Raw genomic sequence first — 27,616 nt, forward strand, 5'->3', positions numbered from 1 at the left:
GCGCGTTCTATGAGGAAGTAGTGGCATCCTAGCCAATCAGGGTGACGTAGTGGGGCCGCCACTCGACCAATCAGGACAGAGGGCCGAGGAGTAGCTCTGATTGGTCCGTGAACGGGAAAGAGACGAATAATAACATTGCTTGATAAAAAGGCATTGGAAAACACAGAGATTTTGCCATAATCTCAAATTACTTCACTTACAGATGAGTACCAATGGGTATTATGACCTTGTCTCCAAACCCAGCAGAAAAAAGGAAAAATTTTTACACCATTCCTACCAACAGCAGCTTTAACAAGTATTACCAGAGGGGGCGCCAGAGAAAAGAAGATATCTTTAAGTTTTCAGCTCCAAGTTCATCAGGCCAGTAATATTATGGTACAATACATAATTCATGTAGAATGTAAAAATGATTAATATAACATCAAGTAATGGTAAAGTTACAGTCTGAGCACGTAAAGGGTCCATCCCAATCAGAGGTTGTCTTCTGGTTTAAGAGCTTTGATATGTGTTTTCTGGGGAGAACAGAAAAAAATGTTCCAGAAGAAAAACTACATTTTGACACTGGCTTCTGCTCCTCTCCTTTCTCCCAAAAGTATGATCTTTACTTGACAGTAAAATTGAAATGAAATAGCTGCAGGCTCCCTTGTGTTTTCTAGGTTTCTGTATATAACTGAAGCAGTGTACAATTATGAACAATACAAACTTGGCTGTAAGTCTCGCCTGTTTTGACAGCAGTTTGATTTTAAAGTCCTCTGTCGATGCAGCGTTGCCTTATGTATTGATGAATTATTCAGCTGGTTTGTCAAGCAAGCTATCATCAGAAATCTGGAAAAGGCTGAAACCTAACTGTAGAATATAATTAATGTAAAGATCTGGTTAATTAAAAGAAATTGTATTTTTCTCTTATCTTAGTATCAGCAGTGGGAGATGGTTCCAACTTAGCTACAGATGAGACTTCAATGGGCAGCAATGAGTCTGTGTCGTCCCAGTCATCGTCAGCCTCGGCCTCAGAGACTTCTACAGAGAGGAGTGACCATGCACCGCTGAAAGGCAGCCACAGCTCAGGGAGCAATTCCAGGTGAGTGCTCCTCTATGACAAAGTTTTATATTAATATGTTACTGTGCACCACTGAAGATGCAGTTAATGGAGGATAAGCAAATAGAACCATCATTTTGACATCCACAGTTAGTTTGAGAATCAAGTAAAAAGAACATCACAGATAAACTGCCTCACCAATCCCTAGTGTTTGATTTGGCTGTGTTGTAATTAACTGTTTCCTGCTTCTTGCATTTTGCCTGATATTCTAACCAAGTTGTCACATTGTTGGACTTCATTCATGACTGATATATGTCACTGAAAGTCATAGATGTGGTTGTCAAACAACAGGTTAGGCTACAAGGCAGATATTTTTTTACTGTATGTTCCATTTTATATTTTTCATGGCTGCATTATAATTATAATGTGTACAACCCCAATTTTACAAAATGTTGGATGTTGTATAAAATGTTGATAAATAAGATTTTTTAACATTACTTAAACCCTATATTTAATTGAGAAAGGGCAAAGACAAGTTAACAAATGTCGAATCGTTGTAGTTTTATGTAAATGTATATGCTAATTTTAAATGTGTGTATTTCAAAATAGTGGGGGCAAAGACATAGACTGTATAAATAATGGTCGTAGTATCCGTGACGTCACCCTTCAGTTCCTGAGCGCTGTTTTGGAGCCAATCGGCGGCGGCAGCCATATTGGAAGTGTGGTACTCAACCAGGCATAGTGTGACGTAAAGAGGCGGAGTTTGAGCCTCCTAGCCAACCGCTATGTGTTCCCGTCCGGGAGTCAAGTCAGTCATTTCCTTATTTGAGCAAAAACTCGTAATCTTAATATCTTTTATCTATCTAAAATGAGCTACGTAGGGCCAAGCCGTTTTTTTTTAACCAGGCTGTAAACATATTTATTAATGCTGTAAAGATGGTCTTTTTTGAATTGGTGTCTATGTGGTTTCCGGTGTTTCTGCAGCCAGCCTCAAGCGGATGCTCAATGAATTGCAGTTAAAACACTTCCGCATGGGCTTCATAGTTTGAGACCGGAGGTTGCCGCTTGGACAAAGACAACAAAACACTTGAAAAGTTGTGTAATGCTGGAAAAAAAAACACATAAAGGAACATCTTCCAACTGATTTGGATAATGACCGTGATCTTCAGGTCCTCAGGCCACACTAAAGACAGGCATGCCTCTGTCGTGGAAGTCACTGCATTGGCTCAAAATTACTTCCAAAACCCATTGTCTGTGAATACAGTTTGTTGCTGCATCCACACATGGTGGTTAAAACAGAAATATGCAAAGACAAAACTATTTATAAACATGATCTAGAAACGGTGGCGCTTTCTCTGGCCTGGAGCTCATCTAAGATGGACTGAGGCTAAGTGTAAAACTATCCTATGATCTGACAAATCAAAATTTGATATTCTTTTTGGAAATTATGGATGCTGCTTCCTCTGTTCCACAGCGGAGAGTGCCCACCAAGCTTGTTTTTAGCGCACAGTTCAAAAGCCAGTATCTGTGATAGTATGGGGATTAATCTCAAAGTCAAGTATTAGCTATTTAGATTAAGCTGCCTGTTACGGTCACACTGTAGCTGAATAAAATGAAGAGTGAATCCTTCCATACAAACATGCAGCACACTCCAGTAACCATCCTGAAAATGTTGACTCTTAAATCTTGCTTCCTGTTCCCCAGGAGGTTATTAAATTGGAAAAGCAGCCTGACTTTGTTGAGGGTTGACTAGTTGGATACAGTCTTTACTCAAATATGGATTATTTAGTGGCAGTTTTATGCAGCTTCACTGTGTGGTTATGCCACAGATTAATGTTGGGTGAAGGTAGCTGGTAAAAAGAGTATTTATCAAGCAAAAACCATTTAGTCTTCATAAACATAGAAGATTTTTGATTATTTTAATGACATAAATTGTATACAATAAGCATCTTGTGCCCCAAAATAACATGTTTAGTATCCTGGGATTAATCTTAATGAAGCAAGCCCCCACTACTGTTTATACCATCAGTCAAATATGTATTATTTGTACTTCTTTCTCTTTCTTTTGTACCAGTAAGAAGATGGAAATAGCTTCAATATTTCCTTGCCTTGCCTCCATCTGGCTTTTCCTTTCCGTCCTCACTCTGTCTTCTAAGTCCTTGGTCCTTTTTGTTGTTTCCAGCCCATGCCTTGTCTTGAATGCTGATGTGTGAGGGATGAATTATTGGGTTATGCTGCAGATGTTAGACACTCTGCTGTGTCATGTCTACAGATTCACCTTGAAATAGACTTTTCCTCATTCACTGTCCCCTTCTCCCTCCTCCATCAGCTGAAAAGAGCCGTAAAATAAAAAAAAAACAAATCCACTTCACAGCCTGACAGAGGACAATGTGATTCCTCTCCCTCTTTGACCCCTGTGGGTGTGTGCCCACCTGTGTGTGTAGGCATGTTTGTGTCAAGTGTTTTCTCCAAGTTTCAGGTTTATTCAGACAAGGCTCTTTATCACTTATGTAAGTACCAGCTTTCTTTTTTTAACCCTGCGGGTATTTTTTCTCGTTTTCCCACATATGTGGCATCATGTTGGAGGACGGAAGGAGCGAGCAGGAGGAGGTCGTAAATCTCAGCTCTTATTTGTTTGGGAGACAGGTGGCCGAGCGTTGGCCGTGTAAATCGTATTGACATTGGGGAGATATTCATCTTGTTTACCCTTATAGCCGCAGCCGCTGTCCCTTTATGAAGACTTGCGCCATATGTCACAGGGTGTCGCCCTGGCTTTGTTCACTCATAAATCTTAGCATGTGAGATGGTGGAGACCTGTTAGCACAGCACCTTTGGCCTGGAACCCAGGGATTCGGCTTCTGTTCTGGCCAAAAAAAACCAGTGGGGATGGCAATTGCTGTATTACTTACAGACACTTTTAGAAATCTGCACCATGGTGAGCTCAAAGTGCACCTGGAAGTGGAAAACGGCAAAAATAAGTCTGTTTCCTGCAGAAAAAGCTGCAGCAAAATCTGCCTGGTCATACACAAATGCATCCTGACTCACGCAGTATCATGCAATAACTCTTTGTGGACTGTGGCGTGATTTATCATCTCCGTCATTTTCGATGTCTTGCCTCATTTCTCCTCTTCTCCCTAAATACAGCTTTTCCCTGTGGTTCTGCTGCCCAGAGTCCTTCCCAACGAGGTTACATGTGTTGGCCACTTTTTCCTTGCTCTCCGCTGCCCGTCCTCTGGCCCTCCATGCTTCGCTCTGTCTGACAGCTGTGCCTCATAAAATGGTGGATCAGAGTTTATTTCCTGCCCACCCAAACTCGAGGTGGCTGGGCAGGCAGCTTGGCTGTAGGTTTGATCCGGCTTTTTGGCTAGAAACACATCAAAATCCCACCACTGCACTTCTTTCTTCAGTAGAAAGACAGTCGATAGTCCCACTCGTCCGTGTGTTAGCTCCTTGCCAGGATCATCGAAGCCTGGATGCTGCAGGGGGAAATTCCTGCAGTAATGAGAAGCAGCGGTTCACTTCTGTTGATGGATTTCTCCCTGCTACTTACCTAGCAGCGTGAGATAATGTGATGATGGTGATGGTTGAAATAATAAACTGGGTGACCTCTAGTTGCAGTTTTCTGATAGTCAATGTATTTTAATGTATGCTTCACAACTTACCACTTCATACAATTAACAACTTAACAAATAATCCAAACATCTGGAGAAGGATTTTCACATACAGTGCATTTTGACAAGAGTCCCCATTTACTGTATTTAATCATGTTTAGAGCAGAAGCTTAGCTAGGCCTGTGATGGGTAAAAACAAGGGATGAGTAATTCAAAGCTTGATGCTATTTTTGTCAAAGAGAAATGGCAAACGATTTCCCTCGGTTTGGCTTAGCTTTAATTGTGAAAGCAATTTTGGGATGAATCGATTTACCTCTGGTACATTTAGCAAGTTTCTAGGGCAGCAGTGTGGCATTCACTGACTGTCTCTATCAGTTTATCCTAGCATCGTTTCAGAATCTGTTTATTTTGAATATACTGTTCTTTAGAATCCGCTGCAAGCTAAAATAAGAAGGTGTATATATACTCTTTTCATTTTTACTCTTATTGTATTTTGGGTGTTCTGTTGTATCTGGTTTGGTTCACCTGCAGGTGGCTGAGGTGTTGTGGCTACTCTGCTCTCCCTTATCTTGGCTGTGACCCAGGCAGACAGTGGTTGTGCCTGGGCCCAGGTTAATGAGTGGATTTGCTGCACTGCAGCGCACTGTCCCCCCATGCTGATGTGGAGCAGCTGAGCACCACAGTGGCCCCACACTGCTGCAGAGCTATAAATCACCCACAGTCAGGCCAGGCCCCGAACGGAACAGCCACCGCTGGGGATGGACAAGCAAACTGAGAGGGAGGCTGGGGAACAAATGGAAGGAGGAAGTGATACAGAGTGGGGAGTGAAAGCATGAACTCTGTACCGTGTGTTCACCTCCACCTATGTCCACATAAGATCCCCTACCATGTTCCCCCCCCTTAAGGCCGCCTCGCTCTCTCTCTTCCATTGGTGCCAACGTAACCACTATTCACAACATCCTCTCAACCTCCAGCCCCTCCCCAGCTGCTCCCTCTAATTGCCTTTATTAACGTCTCTATGGGAGCGGCAGCTAGGAGCAATTTGCTCATTATGCACTGTATTAGCACCGGCCCTGGGGCAGGCATGGAACACAGAGGGATGCCTGGCTTAGACTCCAGCTCTCCTCCTCTCCACTCTGCCTTTACCAGGACCCCTGCCTCCATCCTTTAGGTCGCCCAAAGACTCACTGGCCCTGACACCAGCCAAGGTAACACACATCTATATCTATTAGAGATGAAGCTTTTGGTAAAAGAGCCAAGAGTTATGGTTGTCTTTACAAATATTGAAGTCTTATACATTACTTTGGGCATTAAATGTACATGCAAAGGATGACAAATTGAAGAGAAATTTATATAAATTGGGTCACCATAAGCCTCCAGAAGAGATTAATTGCACCTTGGCGTAGATTCTACATGAAAATCTGGAACAAGACCACTATTTTCTAAGATATATTCACTTGTTTAGTGTTTTGTGGGGTTTGATGGAGGTGAGTCCTGTCAAATATGTCTCATCAAAATATCCAGTAGGTGACTAAAGACCATAACATATAATTCATATCTTTGTCATACTCATAAAAGTTTTCAGTGACCCACTGTGCTGGGTGTGTAAAGGTTTATTTGTTAGAGTGGGTTGTCCCTAAATCGTAAGGTCGGTGGTTAGATCCCAGCTGAAGCAGCCCACGTTCCGAACTGTCCTTGGACAAGACATTGAACCCAGAGTTGCTCCATTGGGGCAAAGACAACAGTGTGTGAATAAAACATCAGTACAGGTGGCACTTAGCAGAGTAATCTTTGCCACTAGTGTGAGAAAGGGTGAATGCCACATGTAGTGTGAAAGCAGTTTGAATGGTCAGAGGACAAGAAAGGCACTCTATTATTTAGGGATCTTCATAGCTAGCGATTAGCTTTCTAGTAGATATTTAAACTGACTAACAAACCAGTTTAAAGGTAAGAAAACACTCAGAAAAACGTCAAAAAAGAAAAACGCCCCCAGCCCTCCTTGCAGGTTAACATCCACATGCTTGTGTTTGTTTTGCATGGCTTCATTCGAGTTATGCCAGTTTAACCAGTCACAGCCTACATTCAAGGATTCAAGGTTTTTTATTGTCATACCAATACAAGCTGTCGCATGATATGGAATGAAAATTCAACTTTATCTCCATTTTCTACATCAAAATACTTCCAAACCACACCGCTACAAGATGCTATCTCATCTGTGCTTGTCTACATTTTGGTAGTAGAGCATTAAAGCATTATGGCAGTAGTCATTAACACACAGCACAGCCCTACAGCTTAGACACTAGATTGACTAGTAATACTGGTGCTAACAATAGAGGCTGACGACATTTAATAAGTTCATTAACCCATCCCTAATGTCTGTGGCACTAACAGTACAGCTATAGTATCCATAGGAAACCTTCTATTGGCATCTCTCAGGTTTGAATCACAATTTCACTTTCGGTTGTCCTCTGAAAAGAAAAGCAAACAACTGGCCTGTGTATGAATATTCCTCCAGAATTCAAACCTAATGTTTTATTTATGACTGTTTGCATCAGTCAATCTGAATCCTCTCCCTTTAAGTTCCACAGATACAGGCAATACAGAAGATTTTACACACAGAGTTTCATGCTGTCTGTTTATTTTAGACAGTTGACAACTTAGTGTTAAAAATCAGTCAAAGTTAAAAAAAATTGCCCTGATAATATAACAATAATCTTCCTGTTAAGCCTCCCTAATGGAGCACAAGAACCCTCGACACAATGATACCAAGGGTCGACATAAACGTCTTTTTATGACTTTACAAATCAGATCTTGAGATAAATATATCAAAGTAGCTCTTGATGCTTACCTCTCAGGTTAACACAGGCTGCTGTTGAGAGTCAGTCCTTTTCGAGAGGCTTTTTGGAAGATAGAGTGGAATAGATTATTTAATTTATGGAGCCTGTTGTCCTTGGTATTGAGGTAAGTGTACCACCTGCACCTGATTGTGGGTTGGTGTTGAAACCTAATACTGAAAAAGCTACATACCCGGTTAAAATTTTTGGTTTTCCTCCTATTCTCATAAGACAAGGCTGATTTATCCTCGTGTATGTAGTATGTTTTAAACACAGAGTGTATTTAAATATAATATATACAATATTGGTCTCAGGTTGAACACCTCTCTCTATTTGGTGCATGTCAAGCCCCATTCTCTCTCCCCAGTTTCCCTGTCTCTCTTCCACTGTCCTATCCTAAAAAAAAAAAAGGTAAAAAGCCAAAAAAAACAATATTTTCTTTTTTCTATCTGAAGACATGTGGGGGAAAACAACACTATGCAGTGGTCTTCTGGGCAAACAAACCCCCCAAAAAATTCAGTCAATAGACGCCACCTTTTGATACGTGGGGACTTTGTGTTTTATCTTCAGGGCCCCCGAAGCAGGAGCATCCTGGTCCTCTGCTGGAGCTCCAGGAGAGACTCAACCTGCTGCCACCACAGCTGCTTCTGACAAAGAAAAGCCTGAGGAGAGGTAAGAAGGAGTCCCTCTCTTTGAATTCTCTGTTGTTTTCAGTTCACTACTTTTCCCTGTCTTTATTTCTGTTTGGTTAAGTCATTTTCACACTCACATTCTGGTTAAATGTCACACTTTCTGATTTTTTTTCACTCTCTCAGTTTTCACTCACTTGCTCTATTAACTGGCTTGCTCGTTTTATCTTTCCTGTTCACTCAACAGAATCCTCCCTTCGTCTACCATCTACTCACAGTGCTGCACAAAAATATTTCTCGTCTGTCATGTATTTTCATCCATCATTTGGTTACCTTTTAGGCTTCTTGATGCAACACACTAGTATGGTTATAGCGGAGGCAGCAACCTTCTCCCCTTTATGTCCTAGCCCGGATACACACGGCTATCAAAGGGAACCGCGGTGGGAATGTGTACAGTTTACCCGTTTTGCTCTCATTGTAAATGATGAATTCCACTTTAAGAGCTTTGAAACGTTAGCGAAGAAAATTACAACAGCTCGGTCATTCTCTGGGCCTTCCATTTTTGATAAACACAAATCATTAGTTTTCTAAATGCGTTTTGCGCGAGAGTGCATCCTTCCAGAAATCTTGAATTCAGGAACTCAGCTGAACATTGTTGTATTGACAACTCTGTGACCACAAACTTTTTTTCATTCAGTTTGTATATCGTCTTCCTCTTCTCTCATCCTACATTGTTGCTGCTCTGCAGAAAGAATATGAAATATTTATCAGGGCATCGTGTGTTGAAGGCACAACTTCCACATGGTAATGTTGCTGGCATTCCAGATAACAGTTTTGCCATTGTTGGCAAACCAACCTTTCTGTGGAAACAGTTTTTATGTCTCTTTTTGGGAATGCATTGGCATAAATGCGTCTTTTTTCCTAACCTTTGCAGAGCAGTGAATATGGTTTCTTTGATGGCGCTCCTTACATCAAACTGATTTAGAATGCAGCTTCTAAGCTCACAAATGTGAATGTAAAAGCCGAGGCACGGTGGCAGAGAGGTTTCTATTCTGCCTCGTTTGTGTGCAAACCTGCTTTAGAATCCCCCGCCACTTTTAATTATATCACTATTGATGGTTGTCTGCTGTGCAGGACCTGATGTGTGCCTGCCTTTTTGGCCGTACAAAACCTGCTACAAACAGCGCTGCATCATATTGTGTTCTTCTGCGCACATGGGTGCATGTGGGTGTGTTTGACTCGCTCGGTGCTCTGTCTAGACAGGAGATAGTGCAAAACAAGAGTGTGTAGTGGCCCCGGCTCCTCTCTTGGTACTTTTTGCTTATTTTTCAGACTGGCCCATTCCTGCTGTTTCAGGCTAGTGAGGTGAATGAACAAGCAGGCCCCAGGCCCAGATTGAACTGTGCGGTAATCCTCCCCAAAGCTCCGCCAGCTCACTGATTGCCTTCATTTTTCAGTGTCACCAGTAGGAAAGCCAAGGCAGTGTTCCCATGTGAGGCTGAGCACGACTCTGAGCTCTCCTTCCAGGTCGGTGCAATATTCACAGCCGGTAAGTGTTATCGCCTACACCAGTCGCTCACTTCAGAACCAGCCCTGGCATATTGGATTTGGAGGAAAACCGAACACCCAATCTGATCTTCAATCGAACACAGAGATGAGACGAGGAGAGGGAGAACGAGGAAGTGTTTGGGGGGGAGCAGGGAGAAGGGGGTGTTGGAGGCACAGATTTGCTCTTCAGCGAGTCTGGAAGAGGCTCCGCTGAGCTTTAATCACTCTCAGAGGAAATGAAGATTTTGTAGTTCCTATTTTTTTTGTCCAGAACTCTTTTTTGTGTAAGAGTCAGACACTATAGAGATACTATAGTCCTTAAAGAGAAACGAACGTATCTCTTAGAAGATCCCACAATGTATTGCAGTATATAGGTTATCATGGACAGTTTTTATTTTTAATTATTGTAGAGGTTAGATTACATCTTTATTTTTGATACAATTTCATCCCTTGCTGTTTTGGATGTAAGTACTGCAGATAATCTCCCATCAAACATGAGGTGATAAAAAGTTATAGTCTACTTTATTTGTCAAGAAAATCGGCTTACATCAGTCATGTTTCTTTACACTGTAAGAAGAAGGCTTCCCCTTTAGATTTTTTTTACATTAAAGCTTTTGATGTGTCAGCATAGGAGTTCATTTAAGGCATAATGTGTAGTGAAAGAATGGTGCAAATTAGAGGCCTGACAGGGTGAGCAGGACCCTGACGTGTAGCTGTGGCCCGGTATTTGACATTGTTTTGACTCAACATCAACCTGAGACACAAACCAGCGTTTATTCCTACAACATTTACCAGCTTAGAATGAAAACGGAAACTACCATTTTGTATCTAAAGTATGGTTTAAAGTATCTAAACCAGGTGGCCCCTGGTATCACTTTTGCGTCTTGGATTTCCAAAAGGAACGTCATTTTAGAATAACTTTAACTTTTGTTATAGGGTTTTGACCAATCAGAATCAAGTATTTTACACAGCCTGGTTAACGCCTGCGATGGCCATTTTAATTCAGCTGAAAGTGGATTTCAGAATTGTATGAAGATGGCTCCATAGTATCTGAATGAATTCAAACACATTTATTTTAATATCACATATTCAGAAACTGAATAAGATCATAAACTAGATCCCCTCTTTTTTCTTAGTAGCATTTGGACTCAGCCGTACCGTGTTGTTCAGCATCACTTAGTATAACTGAATGATGATGATAAGTGCTTCTGTCATACCCCAACTGAAACATCCAGTCACCTCCATACAAAGCTTAGTTGAGTTGAGTGTAATTCTGCTTTCATTCTGTGCTTTCTTTCCACTCTTAATCAGACTTTACACAATGAGGTTCTCATTAACTAAACATCTACACTAGCTTGAGGACCCTTGACAATTTTCACTCTCCCGTTATTTTAATGTATTTTTTGTCTAAACTATGTGCATAACAAAAGGTCAAGAGGTCTGAATGCTTGAGCGAGCAGCTGTACATACAGCTTGTCTTGAGAAAAAAAAATCAACATATGTTGATTTTTCTCTTACCGCTAAAAGTAAAAGACCAACTTTGCCTGGCTTTTTTTTTTCTAAGTGAGAAAATGTGATAAGTTGACTGTGTGGAATTAAGGTGCACTCAAAGACCTGACTGAAAGTGTTGGATGGGCTCTTTTTATTGTAATAACACTATTTATATGATATACTGTGTTATGAGTATACTAAACAAATGCAGTTTATTAGTTTTGAAATGAACAAACAGCACACGATTAAAAAAAAGGTTCAATTTACAGTGAGAGAGTAAATAAAAATACTCATGGTGCTGTTTGTTTAAGTTGTTTATTAGAAAAAGTTCATGATTGTTAATAAAGTTTAGCCTTTGTCTAAGGCTGTGCACCAGGGTAACGGGTGTTTTAGATAATAAACATCCTAAAAATGGCACAAAATAATCCCACAGCAGCAGGTTATAACATTTTAAGTTTGTTTTGCACTCATACATACGTATTTATGGGCGTAGGGTCTTTGTTTCTCTGCTGATGATTATTTAAAATACAAATCTTTTTCCTATATAAAGTATCGAAGTCTTGTTCTTCAGGGAACAAACTTTTGAAAAAAAAAAAGGAAAACAAAAGACAGGAATAGCAGACAAAATCAGAGAAGAAGTATTTTCCGTTGTGGCTCTTCTATTAGAGGACCTGTCAGTCAATTTGAGGATAAAAGCTGTTTCACATCCTGTTTACTGAAGTTGGCGATGGGTCAAATCTTTGGTAAACACCACCATGAAAGATGGGGCTTTTAAGTTATTTGACACATGAGTGCTGTAGACCCATTTCTTTGTGACCTGAGGCAGGCTGGGACATGTTTAAAGATCAATTCTGAAGTATTAAATGAGTTTTTATCCCCACTTTGGCCAGAGTAAATCTCACTGACAATTTATTTATGGGATTTTGGCTGGCAAACGCAAGAAAAAGCCAAATAAAATTTGCAGACAGGAATGAGTTTTTGGGTTATTTTTTCAGAAGTCATACTACATGTCATGCTTTGACGCATCTGCTTAATTCTAGATGTAAAATAGGGATTAAGTAAAACACATTACATTAAACTATATATTTCTAATTACTATTTTCTCCTCAGACCTGTACCTTGTTCAAACATGCATTCTCTCTGTCCCCCCATAGTGACCCAGTCCAGAGAGCCGGGGTGGCTGGAGGGCGAGCTGGAGGGAAGGAGGGGCCTCATCCCTGAAAATTACGTGGAGATGCTGTAGCCCAAAAAAGTGGAAATATTTATGGACTGTTTATCACTTTCACCTGGAAAAATACAAAGCAATGACAATCACACTAAAGCCTTGTTTCTCCAAATCCCTAAATTTCCCAAGTGGGTGACAGTAAAAATTACTGGTAGATTTTTTGATGCATAAATTTAGCATTTACTTCATTTCACATATATTTCTGTAGTTTGGCTGAGAATCCACATACAATTCAGCATTTGAAATACAAAATGGGATTGCACTTAAAATACTCTGCTGTATACAAAGATGCTGTAGCCTCCAAAGATGCAGATACCTTTGTTAGCAGCTCCAAAGGACGAGTGTCTCTCTGTTAAAGGCCAGTTATACATGGTATCCATGAGCTCCCGAGTCAAAGAATGATCCTCAAGAACTGTAAGGATCGACGAATGTCAGAACTCAAGCTTTGCTCAAGCCGTGTAATGACAAATCCAGCAGCTTTAGACCCTGTTTGACGATGATGCACAGTTTGTTTTTAGCTTCAGAAAGATACTGTACTACCGTGCCTTAAACCACCAGCAAGCGTAACTGTGCGTACGGGTAAGTAGGGAAGTTGAGTGTTACTGCTTTAGCTTTTAAAATGTTGCATTTATTTTAAAAATATTTGAATATTCAAAATGAGGCACATGCTATTGTAATTTTGTATTTTATTTAATTGGCACATTGATTGCATGACTTTCTTCTCAGTTTTAATATACTCTTTACTTTTTTTTGTTCTCGGTGCACTCCCTCTCTGAAACACAGGAACGCCTCTTTGATGCCTAAAGAACCTCTTGTGTTAAACACTAGCGTCACACAGAGTCAGCAGAGGTAGATTTCATTAAATATCCAAACCAAGTGTTTTATATCTGTTAAATGATCTGTTTTGTTTTTTAAAGCTTATTTTTTAACTGTGCTCAGCTGAGCAGAGTAATGAAACACTCCCACGAATCTGACATTTTAGTTATTGTTATTTCAGTTTGAGTGTTTTTGGAATAATTGACAAAGTCCAAGTTCTATCATCAGTGAGACCACATATGCAGTATTTCAAAGTATTTCAGAGTTTTACACCCGTTCAGTGTATATAGCGTTATGATTCAAAGAGCAATGACTGCCAAGTGTGTTTTACAAGTCTCTGTTGAGTCACGGACACATTTGAAGTTTTCGTTGAAATCAGTTTTAGCATGTTCACCTGTCCTTTTTACAATTCATGGCTCAGCTGTTCAACAAGACACTTTCATTTGTCCGAGAGCTTTGATTCAGCAGACTGTGTTCATTTGCAATAATTTAAAACATTGATTTATGATGTGTGTAAAGGGCCTTGACTTCTTTCATTTTTATACCTTGGGATCTTCCTGATCGATGTTAAACAAATAAAGATTGTGTTGTACTTCACTGTATTATGTATTCTTACCATCAAATAAATGTGATACGATCATTTGAAATTTAAAAGATTGAAGTTCTATCAAATGTTGCCTTGTATTATTATGAAAAAATGCCACATTTTGAGTAAACTTATTGGGTAAGTAGGGTAACGTGAAAATAAGACATACATCACGAATCAAAGAAAATTAAGGAACCCACTGTTGACACTAATACGGACACAATTTGCCAACTGAGATTTTTTTTTTAAGTTTCTGTAGTGCTAAATTATACCTGGGGAAATGTATCCTGGACCATGGCTTGAGCATTTTTCCAACCCTTTACTAATCCTTGTTTTTAAATATATATGACTTTATTACTTAACAGCTGAACACTACACTAAATGGGCTTATGTGGAGCTGATATGGTTGCTATCAGGTGAGTGTATTGGCTTTACAATCCAGAATGAATCGAAACCTTAATTCACGCTTGGAACGTAGACCGTATAAAACATGGACGGTCCAGTGAAGTCACCCGTTGAGATCTGAAGTGGCATTATGAAGCCCAGAAAAGTGTCACCGTATTGGACTGCAACTTAACTTTTGATCAATCTAATGACATGGAAAAGAGACAGGTTTGAGACAGCCCATTAGCCTCCTTGCTACGGCTACAACATGCCCACCGTTCAGTTCACTCTGCACCCCTAATTATGCAAAAGTATGTAAAACTCTTAGCCTTAATACAATCAGAACGGGTGAGTTATAAAAACTTAAACCACCCATGAATAGATCAATTAGCTTTTATACAAATAAATGTTTTGCACCAGGCTGTAAACATGTTTATTTCTCCTAAAATTTGGCATTTTTAACACCGGGCTCAATGAGGTTTCCTTTGCTTTTGAAGCCAGTCGTATGTGGACAATCGAGAAACAAACAGGTTTTTGCACTTTGGCCTCGTTTTTCTGAGCAAGGCAAGTTTATTTATAGAGCACCATTTATACATAGAGCAATTCAAAGGGCTTTACAGAGTTCACAGCAAAGTAACATAAAAAAGCATTACATTAAAAGAAATATGACATTAAGCAAACAGTAAGCATCAACATAAAATGTATTAAAGTTTAGGATCAAGAAAGAAATAATACATTGGACAGAAAAATCTAAATACTCAAAAACAGCACTGGGAGTTGCTTGCTTGAAACCTAAGAAAAGCAAAGCCAACAGTGGGGACGTCTCATTGCCTGTTAGATAAACCCTGATCTTTAAATTTTAACTGCTTTATTCTTTATAACACTGTGAGTCATCTCGACTGTTAATTTCCATACAAATTCAAATATATCAGTCTTTCGTGTGTATTTAGAAAACACAGAACTTACAAATCTTCCTTTTTTGCTAGCTTTGCACTCTTTGCTAGCTCTTCCTTTCTGATCTTTAAAAATAACTTAAAGTGATAGCAATGTGACTTTAAGCATTATGTCAGTTTTCATGACTCATTTATTAAGAGCCTTTAGTATTGCCCACATAATGTGAAATAAAGTCAGTGGTGGGGTTAGAATAGCTAGTAGCTAGTACTGTTAGTCATGTTAGATGTGTTACCCTTCCTGAAATAAAGCTACATTCAAAGTAACTTTCCAAAAGGGGATTAAAGACAGATTATCATCTCCCACAGAGGTAACACACACTAATCAATGTTCACTTCCCTTATCCATTAACATTAGGGCCTCCCACAAGTTAATTCTAAGTCTACATCTTTATAATTAACACTACAAATGCCCTCCAGACACTTGATTTGGATTCAGTTGCTTAATGACAATCAGTCCGCTGGCACATTTAGACCAAATGGACTAATTGGTTATTTAGAAGAATAAACACACATACAGTATACAGCACCTTGGAAATATCAGTGGTTGGAGCTGTGTTTCAGTGTCACAAAAATGTCCTCTTCCTCAGACCTGATGATTACATAATGAAATGAGGCAGAGCTAATGAGATGGGTAAAATATTCCCCCTCTATCAACCCCCACAACCCACTCCCGGGGCTCTTCATCATCATCATCTTCCCTCTGCCAGAATACTGCTGAATCATATAGACATCCACCCCGGCTGCCTCTCACTCTGCTTTGGACTGTCTGTCAGAAAGCATGCCATGTGGCTCTATCTGCCATCCTTTTCGTCCTGCCTACCTGTCTGTGTCTCAGGAGTATTTAAAACTCCATTGCTGTCTCTCTGCTACCTAGCTTCTTCCTTTTCTGCTAGTTTTTCAGCGCTTTAATAGTGATTTGTTATGCAACCAGTCAGCAACTCACATTTCTAAACTATTATTTCTCCTAAACTTGGAAATATGATGCACCAACTCAGGTGGGTTAGACTCATATTTAAGGCTTTTGAGCTGCCTGAGATTCTTGTGTCTCTACATGCATTATGCATCCCTGTCCACCACTCTGAGATGATGTATACGTCGGTGTAACTGTGTCGATTGAAACTCAATATAGGTGTGTTAGGTGGGTAAAAATCCAAATGGACATTTTCATTTCTCATTTCCCGGAGCTTTGGCTGTGCGCCAGCTGTCCTCTGCCTCTCCATGACGCAGTGTCCTTCAGCCCCAAAACATAGTTCCACATCGTGACTCAGCTTAGATCAAAGCTTACAGCATTTTACCTCAAACTATAAGGAAGTGACACAGCTAAGTGCAATGAAGAGCGTGTCTGAATTCAAAATTTAGGAAGTCCAGGAGAAGTGCAAACTTCACACATTCCTGTGTCTTCATCTGGCTCTTTGAACGTAAAGCTTCTGAAATGTATCACAATAAGTCTTGATGTATTATTGGGGGGGGGAACCTTAGTGGAAATTTAGAGAAAAGTGATTTTTAAACATAAAGGCGAGGGTGTGGAGGGGGAAAAAAGCTTCAGCTCAGAGAGTGGGCCACAGAAGCCGCCATGTGCGCTGGCGCAGCCGTGAAATCAGCCTGATCCAATAGATTCTGTTTATCTGGCACGACTACAAGTGAAAGCAATTGGAAATCTGGGGGAGATTTGGAGAGGGCTGTGGATTCAGAGAGAGAGAAAAAATGAGCAAAAAAGTAATACTGTCTGCTCTACAGTCTGGCAAAGCAGGCGTGTTTTCAGATCAGCTTTTAACAAGGTTAATGGTGATTTTTCTCCACAGGCGCCGTTTACTGTAAAAGTCTCATCCTCGCACGCTTTATCTCTGTCATTTTTCACTCTCTTCTCTTTCCGTTTGTCTCTGTTCCCTTCATCTCCTCTCCCCGTGACGGCTCTACCTGCTGCTGCTGCTCCACATCATTTCTGTTTTTCCACGCTAACTCTGTGTTTTTGGCTCATTATCCTCCCCAGCCACCAAATGCAGCTGTTTCGAATTCACGTAGATCAAACAGCCCATTTTTTAGGGCATGGTTCCTAGCTTCTGTCTGTTGGTACAATTTTTTTATCACACGCACACACACGCACACGCACACACACATGCACAAACATAGACACACACACACACACAACCCATACATAGGCCTACATACACAAACAGACTTCACACCACTTTATCGGTTTAACAGTTTTATTAGAATCTTGCAATAGTTTTGCAAACACAAGTATGGCAATATCTGCATCAAGATATACAGTAGTAACGGGTTTCAAAGATGTTTTGTAGGTTTATGTTGAAGGATGTCTACTGTTTGTTTGCTGAGAAATATTGTACAAAGCATCTGAGTAAAAAGTCATTTTTGGAATTGGAAAAAAAAGCATTTGTGTATATTTATAATAATAAGATAAAATGCACTGCCATGGCTGTGGAGATATGGCTTAGTCTCTCTACACCCGATTCATCACCGTGAACAGAAAATGGCGATGACGTGACTCCACATACAGTGACGCAATAGTGTACTGTGAACAGCAGTAGAACACATTCTGAGTCATTCATGCCTTAAAGGACCTCATCGAGAGGGACGCAGCTGCTCAGCTCACTTACGTAGGGGACATATTTTTATTTTTAGTTTGTAGCAGGTGGATGAACAAGACATCATTCCTTGTTTTGTTCAACATATCAGAAAAAACAAGGTTTGTATTTTTTCTGAGAGTTAAGATTGCAGGATTTACATTCCCTTTCATGTCTTGAGGAAAATACAAAGGTAACGCCAGGGCACAGTTAGCTTAGCTTAACATTGAAGCAGGCAGAAACAGCTAGCCTGGCTCTGTCTAAAAGTAACAAAATAAGCTAACCTCTCAAGCTAACAGATAAGATGTGATTTCTCTTGTTCAGTTCTTACAAAAAAAAAGGTAAAAATGGCAAGTTAGGGTTTTGCAAATGGTTAGCTTAATGTGTTGATTAATTTATCGGCCTGAAAGTGGCGTGCGAAGATGGAACAACGGGCTATATCATATTTACACATTTGTGTTCCCGTTGTTGTAATAAACTAGATGCTTGTTCATCATTCAGCTTGAGACGTGCTCTAAAGTGGATCTGTTTGAGCAAGGCTAGCTTATTTCTTCTAGTTCCAGTCTGCACACTTAGCTATGCTAAACTGAGCTTAGCTAGCTGTCCCCTGGCAGTAGCTTTGACTTCACTAAACATACAAATGTGACAAGTTTTAATGTAGTTTTCATCTTCCTTTCCAACTCCAGGCAAATAGTTACAGTTCCCAAAATGTGGAACTATCACTTTAAAGATAACACAAATAGTGACTCCACAGCGAACAGTCCGAGCCTGTATTACTGGAGTGCAGAAACGTTGAACAAGGGCTGAATCTAATAGTTAAAAAAATGTCATCAGGCTTTGTTGTATTCTTTTGGGACAAATTTGTTTCTTTTATGATTAAACTTATTTTGGCAGTTAGTGCAATATGTCCAGTTTATAACTGGTCAAAGTAAGGTCAAATTTGAGGTCAAACCTCAGGTCATCAGTCTCTTCATCATCATTTTGTGCATTAGCTTTCAGTTTAAAATCTGAAAAGTGAAAAACTTTCTTTCACATTTTCCTACTTTCAGTAGTTTGTGATTTCTCGATTTTTATTGTGGTGCTAATCAACAATACCGCCATGAGTTAGGAAATCATTTCAACAGCACAACTCAAGGATCCATCAGCTGATACATCTTGTTACAAAATAAGAAATAATTTTTGATTATTATTATTTTTTGTTTGAGCCACTTGAACAATGATGCAAAAAAAAAAAAAAAAAAAAAAGGTGCAAAATAAAAACTTGACTCAATAAGAAGATAATAAATGTACTCTCTCTCTCTAACATTCAGGTAGTAAGTTCCATATGTCTCTCACAACGTATGATACATTCAATTCTCCATTGGGCCCTGTCTGGCACCCTTACTGTAAATTATTTCTCTGTGATGTGACACACAGAACATGGCGAGTGGGAAACACATTTTTTCCAATATTCCAACAAGATGGTTAAAAGTAGAAATGTTTTATACTATACTCAACATAAGGACTTGCTGTATTATTTACAATATATACTGTAAAATTGTAAATCAGGTGAGATAAAAAGGCACAAGTTTCCCTTTTTTTAAATACAATGTAAACATCTCATCAAAAAGCATGCATTAACATTTCATTTTACAAAAAGGATATCATTTTTAGACAAAGTACTTAAATATTGTTTTCCAGCAAAATATAATTCTCTCAAAAATACTTTCCCATTCATCCTATGAACCTTTAGACAGTTATTTTATTCCTTAGAAAGGACAAAAAGGGAGAAATAAAGAAAACAGTGAGAGATTTAGCTTTAGGGCCCTTCAAAACTTCAGCACAACAATGACAGATCGTAAAATGAGGCCTTGTTTGTAAGGGGCTGTATGAAAATTGGCAGGAATTCATATTTGAGAGTACATCACTCATGAAATCTGGAAATATTAGATTCATGTCAAAAATATAAAACTGGAATTTACATCTGTCGTGTACTCAAAATTTAATGTTTTTAAATTGATTTGTAAGGTCCAGGAAATAATGTAATTAACAATTAGACCCAGACACCATCTTTTGTGAGGGTTATTTTTACCCTCAAATGAATAAAAAACAAATATTTTGGGAAGAAAAGAGGTTAAAAATTCTTCCTTGCTCCCCCAACAAAAATAGACACCCCTCCCATGTGCAAGAATTAAAAATACACATTCACCACTTCTAAACCTCCTGGATAATTTTCATACAGTCCCTTAAGACGGTCGTGAATATACCACTTGTCTATTTGTACACCTATCACTACACTATAAACACCACAGAAGAGACCTCATTATGAAGCACAGCACCATCCTTATGACTCGCTGTAGCCACAAATACAGCACACCAGAACCCCGCCATGCCAGTGATGTCATGTTGTCTAACTTTAGGCTGGGTGACCATGCAGAAAGTCTTTTTCCCTGCATCATCACAGTTGCTTATCAAAACAGACAATTCCCCGCTAGCTGCACTAATGCTTCATTTCACATTGTATCTCCTCTGTGCAAATCTAAATGTGGAAATAGGATACGGCTAATCCTATAACATAAATGCATAATACCCACGCTGAAAGAGCAGATCAACAATGCACATGCTCGCCAGGAAAATAAAAACACACACACGCACACACGCACACACATACACACACACACACACACACACACACACACACACACATACACACACACAAACTTATGCTCCATTCACACATGTAAATACACACTCACAGGGCACAAAAAAATAATAATAATCACACGCCTCCACTGTTTTTCTTCCCCAGCGGCTCTATCTTTTCAGTAGCATCATAGTAGTGTTCCACAACCACCCAGAAACCAGTGGGGTGTGAGATAACGTAATGGTCCAGATGACTGGGCCTGCCTTACTTTCAAAAAAGTAGAGTACAGCCCAGAGAAATTAGGAAAGGTGAATGTAGCAACAGTTCATCTTCATCAAGCATTCGTCAACATGTACCTCAAAACATCGTCTGTACAACAGCTGAAGAAAATGTGTTTAAGAAGTTGTTAATACCTGTACACATTTGCCTGGTTTTGATACATTAGCCGTTTGCTGTAAGCACTGCAGAGTAATGCTCCATTTGGGATTATATCAATTTTACAGAGTATGTGTGTTTAAACTGTGCGTCCGTATACACAACGTACTGTAAGGACGGTCTACGAGTTACTGTACATGTTATGTTTTGCACGTTTTTTGTAGAAATGAAGCACCTTAATGTAAAATGACTGGCTTGTCAAAAACTAAACCTTTGCAACACACTTTTATAAAATGCTTTTTTATTATTTCTGGGAAGAGTAGATAAGTGTTGGTTCACAAAGGGCTGGTTTCGCTTCATTGTGAGTAAAAACAGACATTTGGACAGCTGCTCTGGAGATAACACAAAACACAATTACTATGGATGCACCTCAGTCAAATCCATTACCAGCGGACTCCACTGAAATTGTTTCCGTAAAAGCATGATGTTTTCCAATCCTGCAGCACTCCTGGCCGTTTTTGCAAAAAGGTAACTCATCAATGTTGTCTTAATTCTACACCACAATGCCTAAAATAGTGACTTTATGACATGGGAGCTTCACGTGCAAGCTTTCTCTACACAAGAGAGACATTTTTATGTTTCGCTTTGGACTTTTGCATATTAGTTTGATTGTTTACTACACATTTGAATTAAAAAAACTCAGCATGTTAATGTTAATGATGGCTGTTATGACACTGATTGAAATTCAAACTCGGACTTGTTAGCTTTAATGCATTTACTCAGCTTATGATGACGCTTGTATAGCCCTTTAAATATATTCAAATAGACCTTTCGCCTTACAGTCTAGTATTTCTGTGCCGCCTCTTCATCTTCTTTGCCCTGTAGTCTTGCAGTATGTTGCTACACTGCAAAGCAAATTCTAAGTACTGGCATATTGTTATTTTTTCATAGTGCTATTACTTTTAAAAACTGCTTAAGCCACAGTTAATATTTGCAAAGACTTTTTCTCTCTAGATTAGAAGGGAATCTGATTTTAGTGCATGTGGAGTGCATCTGTGCATTTGTGTGAAGGCATGTGGACAGCATGTGTGTCAATTTCCCTCTTTGTGTGTGTGATGTGTATGTGTGTGTGGTGAATGTATCTAGCGCATTCTAACAAATGTATGGCTTTATCTCCATAGAAAATACTGTTATCGTCTTTGGGGGCGGGTCACAGGGGGTTACTTCGGGGGGCTTTGTCACATGTGTCATGAGTCCTTCCTCGGCCGTGTTGTGCTCTCCCGACGAACTATTCACAGCTCTGACCCGCTTCTGGTGACTGCAGGGTCCCATCAATCTGCCCTTTTTACTTCTGTCACCACGCAGCTTAACTTTCCCACGAGGACGCTGGCATACTAGGCGACAGGGTGCAGGCCAACTGGTCAGGCCTTCCTTGCAAGTTTTCACCTCTAGACTGGTAAACCTTTCTCTTCTCTTCCAGTTCTCAATGCCGTTTCTGTCCAAAGTGTTTTGTGAGTCACTTCTTGTGGAAGTAGATTGTGTGAGTGAGGCCTGACTCCACCTTTGGTATCTGGTCACTGATGATCTCCACCAACATTTCAGGGAACTCCACTTTCAGAGACTGGGACTCACGAAAGGTGTAGAAACAGAAGTCCAACAGGTTCCCCACCAGCTGCACAACACAGACACATAATATTAATTATCTGAGCGTAAAAAACAAGAAAGAAACTCTGGAGGTGTTCTGAAAAAGTACACACTTGAATTTTCATGCAGAATAAAAAGATATTTAAGACTGCTTTTTCAAAAATAAAAGCATATGAATGCATCCCCCATACTTTGGTTAAATCTTTAATTACAAAACACACCTAGGTTGTTGAAGAGGGTTTGTGAGTTAGGTTTAAACAATGGAAATGTTTGGCTCAGTCTCAAGCAGTGATTAAACAGAAAACAAGTGATTGTATTTACATGTTGGGTAATTTACAATGCCTTCATTAGACAGGGAGATTGCTTTTAAAGTGGGTGAAGTTAGCACACTTCCTTAATAAGCTCAGAGATACAAAGATGAAAAAATGCACCATTAAAATACTATTCTGCAATTATTTCAATAATTAATCCAAATTGTGTTTACTTTTGTTTAAATTTGGAGGTTTAAGATACAAATTGGCAGAAAGAAAGAATCCAATAGAGTACAGAAAAGCCAGGGTTTGATGCTCAGATGTCCTGGGGAGAACCTCTGGACCTCCATCACCAAGTTTAAAAAACGTAGTGTCCCATTCATCTAAATACAAAAACCTTTGTTCTAGCCTCTAAGTTTGTCTGTTGGGGCACCCTTTCCAGTTCTACTAATCTCACCACTTGGGGGCAGCACTGATTTTTCCGCACAGCCCTGACTCGAAGAAGGGTCAAAGCAGCACATTTGCTGCAGTGACCACTGTGCCACTCGCATTGATCCCCTTCTGTTCCATTCACCGATACAGGCTGGTCACCGCCTCTTTCCAAAATAACCTCCCCCTCAGGGACAGATTGGGATGCAGTAAGCCTTATTCCAAGCCACAACGCCATTGAACCACTAAGTAAATGCATTATCCAAATCCACTATGCTGCCATTTTATTCATTTCCAGTGATGGTGGAGGCCCAAAATGCCACTGGACACCTCTCTGTCTGTGTAAATGCATGGCATACAACAGGCTGCCAGGGGAAGGCTGTGCCTGCGTACTGTAGGCGATTGGCAAGGGAGGCAGACAGAGTGAGGAGACTTACATCATGCATGGCGTCCAGTAGCTTGGTGAGCTGGAAGAAGCGCTGCCAGGTCTGGCCAGAGTTGTTGGTTGCTTTTCCCACTGAACGCCGGAGCTCCTTGATGTAATTAACCCTCATCTCCTCGAACGCCGCCTGGTTCTTTAGACCCTCTTTGGGAACTGGGAAACAGAAACACTTCTGTCATCAAATGGATCTGATGAATAGTACTTTTACAGTGACGTGATATGACTCTAGCTAGTTGGTATGACATGATTGATGGTTATGATTTCTACAGAACAAAACCAAAGTCATAAGCAGGGAAACTTTTTACAGAATTCTTGTGTTTGAAAGGTTGATGCCATTGCCTTCACATTTTCTTAAATATAAAAATGTCTTAACCTGTAAGATTTACTGACTAACATTTAGAGAAGGAAGACCTCAATCCATCACAGCTACCATTTAGCCTGGCACAGAGTTTGTGGTAATGTCATAAATATGGCCCGGTAATATAATCTTTTGATATTGCACAAACTTTCCAGTGATTGTTAGATGAAAAATATTACTTTAATATGTGTTTAGTACGATGTCCCTGAGGGTCAACTGCACAAATATTTCATGACCACAAAGAACATTTCATAAAACAAAAAACGGGATTCATGATTGCATTTTGTTTTTTTACTAAATGTAAAAACATTTCACAAAACTCGAAAAACATTCAATGAAACGCAAAAAATATTTCACAAAACAAAAGAAAAGGGTTTTTACATGCCATTAAATATTTTGTGTCTTGTTAAATGTTTTTGTGTTCAATAACATTTATTTGTTTGTGAAATTTTTGTGCATTTCAGTAAGTACCTATTCCCATTACAGGGGCGTTCAGTGACATGCTTTTGTGCATCTGACCTTCCAGGCAACCGTAGTTTAATCATTCTTAACAGTGATGTAAAAAACTAATTAATTCGTTTTTTAATTCATTTTTCTATTTTCTTTCTATTTTATACATTATTATCTTTATTACGTACCTGTATTTATTCATGGTTATCTTTGATTTATATACATGTATGTAAATGATGTGTGTCAAATACATGTGTATGTATGTATGTAGTATATGTATGTATGTATGTATGTGTATGTATGTATGTATGTATGTATTATGTATGTATGTATGTATGATGTATGTATGTATGTATGTTATGTGTGTATGTGTGTATGTATGTAGTATGTATGTATGTATGTTGTATGTATGTATGTATGTATGTATGTATGTATGTATGTACAGTTTATATATTTCTTTATTGTTATGATTTTTTTTTTTATATGTGTGGATGTAAGATGTTTTTAGTCCTCTATGTCCTTCTTAATGCATCTGGGATTTTTGTGTGTGTGTTCTGTATTGTATTTATGCACAGATATGTGAAGATATGTGTATGAATGTTTATAAGTATGTCTTAAGTTGTTGAAAATCAATAAAACAATGTTGGGAAAAAAAAAATACTAATTAAAAAAAAATTTATTCCCAGCAATGTAGTAATGAAAAGTGTGAGACCTTGGTTTTATATAAACATATATCAATGTTTATCAAAATCACAGTTAAAATGTATAAAAGCTTCTGGTTGGCTGTCTTCCTTAAAGTTAGTATTAATATTGTGCTTCATTGCAGTTAAAAGCAAAAACTACTAATTACTTTCTAATCCCTGACTTGGTTTGATTTGTTCGGGCTCTCATGTTTGAGATTAACTCCAAAAAACAATATCTATGAATAAATACTTTTCATGTAGAAAAAAATCTAATTTAAACAAAAAAAAACTTATTTAAATGCAGTAAAGGAAAAAAATATTATTTATGCATTTATTAATGCATTTAAAGTTAGTCCTAAAGATGTGCTTGAAGCAAGCTACAATGCACACACTGAGATTTTTGATCTCTCAAGAGTCTCCCCCTGTCATTTTACATACAGGTAAATGGATTAAAATCAGTAGCAAACTGGTATCTGCACAATAACCACCAGGTACTGTGAATGGGTTTAGTCGTGCACCATCGTCGCCGTGTTCCTTTAACGCAGAAATGTGTAACTGTGTGAAGGGTAATTAAAGGTGCTCGGTGAATTACTCTCTCGCTCGCTCCCACACAGCAGCCTTTTTTGGACATTTTTTTCCCGTGTTGACGGCCTGAGCCCATTTAGCAACTCATTACAACCACTTTGACCATTTCAAGAGGTAATTAGTTTTCATGTGCAGTCGCTGATTCATGAAAGACTGATACATTGAGAGGCACTGATTCAAAGTTATCGAGGAAACAACAGCAACAGAAATGAACAATAGAGCTTAGGTGTATTAAAGGGAGATTAATTGTTTTGTCAACAGCATTTATCAAGTAGCTCACTGAATCACTAGAGCTGTTAAAAGACTGTTTGCAACCTTCCATTCTTCACATGATGATGACTTGAATGTTAAAGCATTAGGGCACTAAAAATAAAGCAGGTTTAAAATAGGAGAGACTTAGACAGATTGGAGGAAAGAGATACAGTCAGTGCACCACGAGGACGCACCAAACCACATTTTTCTCTCACTCTTCCTCCGTCCCTGTGCAGGAGAACAAAGTCATAGATATGGAAGTGTGCCAAAGCTCTGAAATGACTTTCAGCTGCTGGATTCCACATTAAGAAACACCTCGCTACTCAGGGGGTGCAAGTCGAATCAGTCTGAGGGACACACCTCCTGGTGTCCTTCAGACAGCAGATATGATGCTACATACCATGACACAATGGGAGTTTGTCAGCCGTCAGACATGTTCACAACAAAGGAGCTATGACTTAAATGCCTTAGGGCGTATTAGGTTATTTAAGGTAATGATGGAAATGAGCAGGAGAGCTTGGGTGTAACAGGAGTTTTGCATGAATTAGGTAGAGTTCTGCTCATTACGGTTTAGTTTGTTGAACCAAACACAGGTATTCATTTAAAATGATTTACACATACAAAAGTTTCACTTCTTTCAGGATGAGGTAATATCACATCAATAAAATAAAATATTCATCTCACCTACTCTTGTGTTAGTGCGAGTAATTACCCAGGGAGATGCTCTTATTATTGCTCTAACTAAGCTGCAACTTGTGATTATTCTCATTTTCAATCGACCAGTATGTCATTAATTTTTCTCCTTCTTAATCAACACCCCTAGATAATAAATTCACAACTGGATACTATAAATAAATAAATAAATGTCTTCACTCCAGAGTTTTAAGCAAGGACAATGTTGGCATTTTTGCTTAAAAAAATAACTTTAACAGTGTTTTGATTATCAAAAAATTGTGAATGAATAGACAAGTGAGACTTTTCTTCACTTTTTCTTTTAATTTGGGGGGTAATACTGAGGTTTACATGTGGGTAAAAAACACCACTCCCAGCCATATAATTCACATCTGAAAAATAGCTTTAGGTCCATTATTCAACTTCAGTAGTCAGAGAAAGTTTGAATAGCATGTATTAACACAGGATAAATAAGTAATGTTACATAAAAAGCACAGGTGCTAGACTCCTCTGCACTCACAGCATGGCTAAACATGTTGAGAAACACAATAGTATTATTTTCAAATTTTTTTGGTGTCGACACCTTGCAAAAATTCCTTCCACCACAGAATGTGAGATAAAAACGATCACTCATTAAAGGCTCACTCATGCATCTCTCTTAGTTTGGAATAGAAAGAAGTTGTGTCAACTTCAACCACTTATAGCACAAACTACAAACTGACAGGACTCCATGAGCAAACGTCTAATTTATTTAGGTTTGCGTCTTTTCCAGTATCAACTAATCTAGGTCAAAAACTCTGTAAATGTGTTTTTGTGCATTATTCAGACTCTGCTCTCTCTGCCTTTTGTACATATTTATCTTCATTCTACTTTGATGCTGAAACACCTTCGAGGATGACACACATAAGGCTGAGGAAAACACATCTAAAAACACACTGGACACCCTGGTGCAGTGTGTGTGATTTCTCTGCTCATGGTTCATGGGCGACTTGATGAGAATGTGCTAAAACTCCGGGCCGCATTTGGACCTTTTGTTTTTCTCCCACTGACCCACATTGGCCCTGATTAGAAAGTGACCTTTCTTTTAGGGGCTGTAAGCATGAGCAGCCCAAAAATAGGGCATTTATGCCACCGTGAACAACGTCAAAGGGGTC

General features: G+C 39.2%; 2 protein-coding genes across 4 annotated transcripts in view; one reads left to right on the forward strand and one right to left on the reverse strand.

Moving 5' to 3' along the window:
* The window catches only part of arhgap10 (Rho GTPase activating protein 10), a 66,359-nt gene extending 52,572 nt beyond the window's left edge, over positions 1-13,787 (forward strand). The window contains exons 20-23 of one of the 3 annotated variants that reach the window (XM_034688351.1): positions 913-1,078; positions 8,052-8,153; positions 9,568-9,659; positions 12,304-13,787. In XM_034688351.1, coding sequence (XP_034544242.1) covers positions 913-1,078; positions 8,052-8,153; positions 9,568-9,659; positions 12,304-12,392 — 449 coding nt within the window. In that variant the 3' untranslated portion in view covers positions 12,393-13,787. The remainder of the gene's footprint in view (positions 1-912; positions 1,079-8,051; positions 8,154-9,567; positions 9,660-12,303) is intronic. The other 2 variants (XM_034688352.1, XM_034688353.1) reach the window with 2 other exon arrangements.
* Positions 13,788-17,306: 3,519 nt separating this feature from the next.
* The window catches only part of nr3c2 (nuclear receptor subfamily 3, group C, member 2), an 88,814-nt gene continuing 78,504 nt past the window's right edge, over positions 17,307-27,616 (reverse strand). Inside the window, 2 exon segments of the mRNA XM_034688766.1 lie at positions 17,307-22,368; positions 23,458-23,615. Coding sequence (XP_034544657.1) covers positions 22,213-22,368; positions 23,458-23,615 — 314 coding nt within the window. The 3' untranslated portion in view covers positions 17,307-22,212.

This window comes from Notolabrus celidotus, chromosome 7 (assembly GCF_009762535.1).
Source record: "Notolabrus celidotus isolate fNotCel1 chromosome 7, fNotCel1.pri, whole genome shotgun sequence".
Lineage (NCBI taxonomy): Eukaryota > Metazoa > Chordata > Actinopteri > Labriformes > Labridae > Notolabrus > Notolabrus celidotus.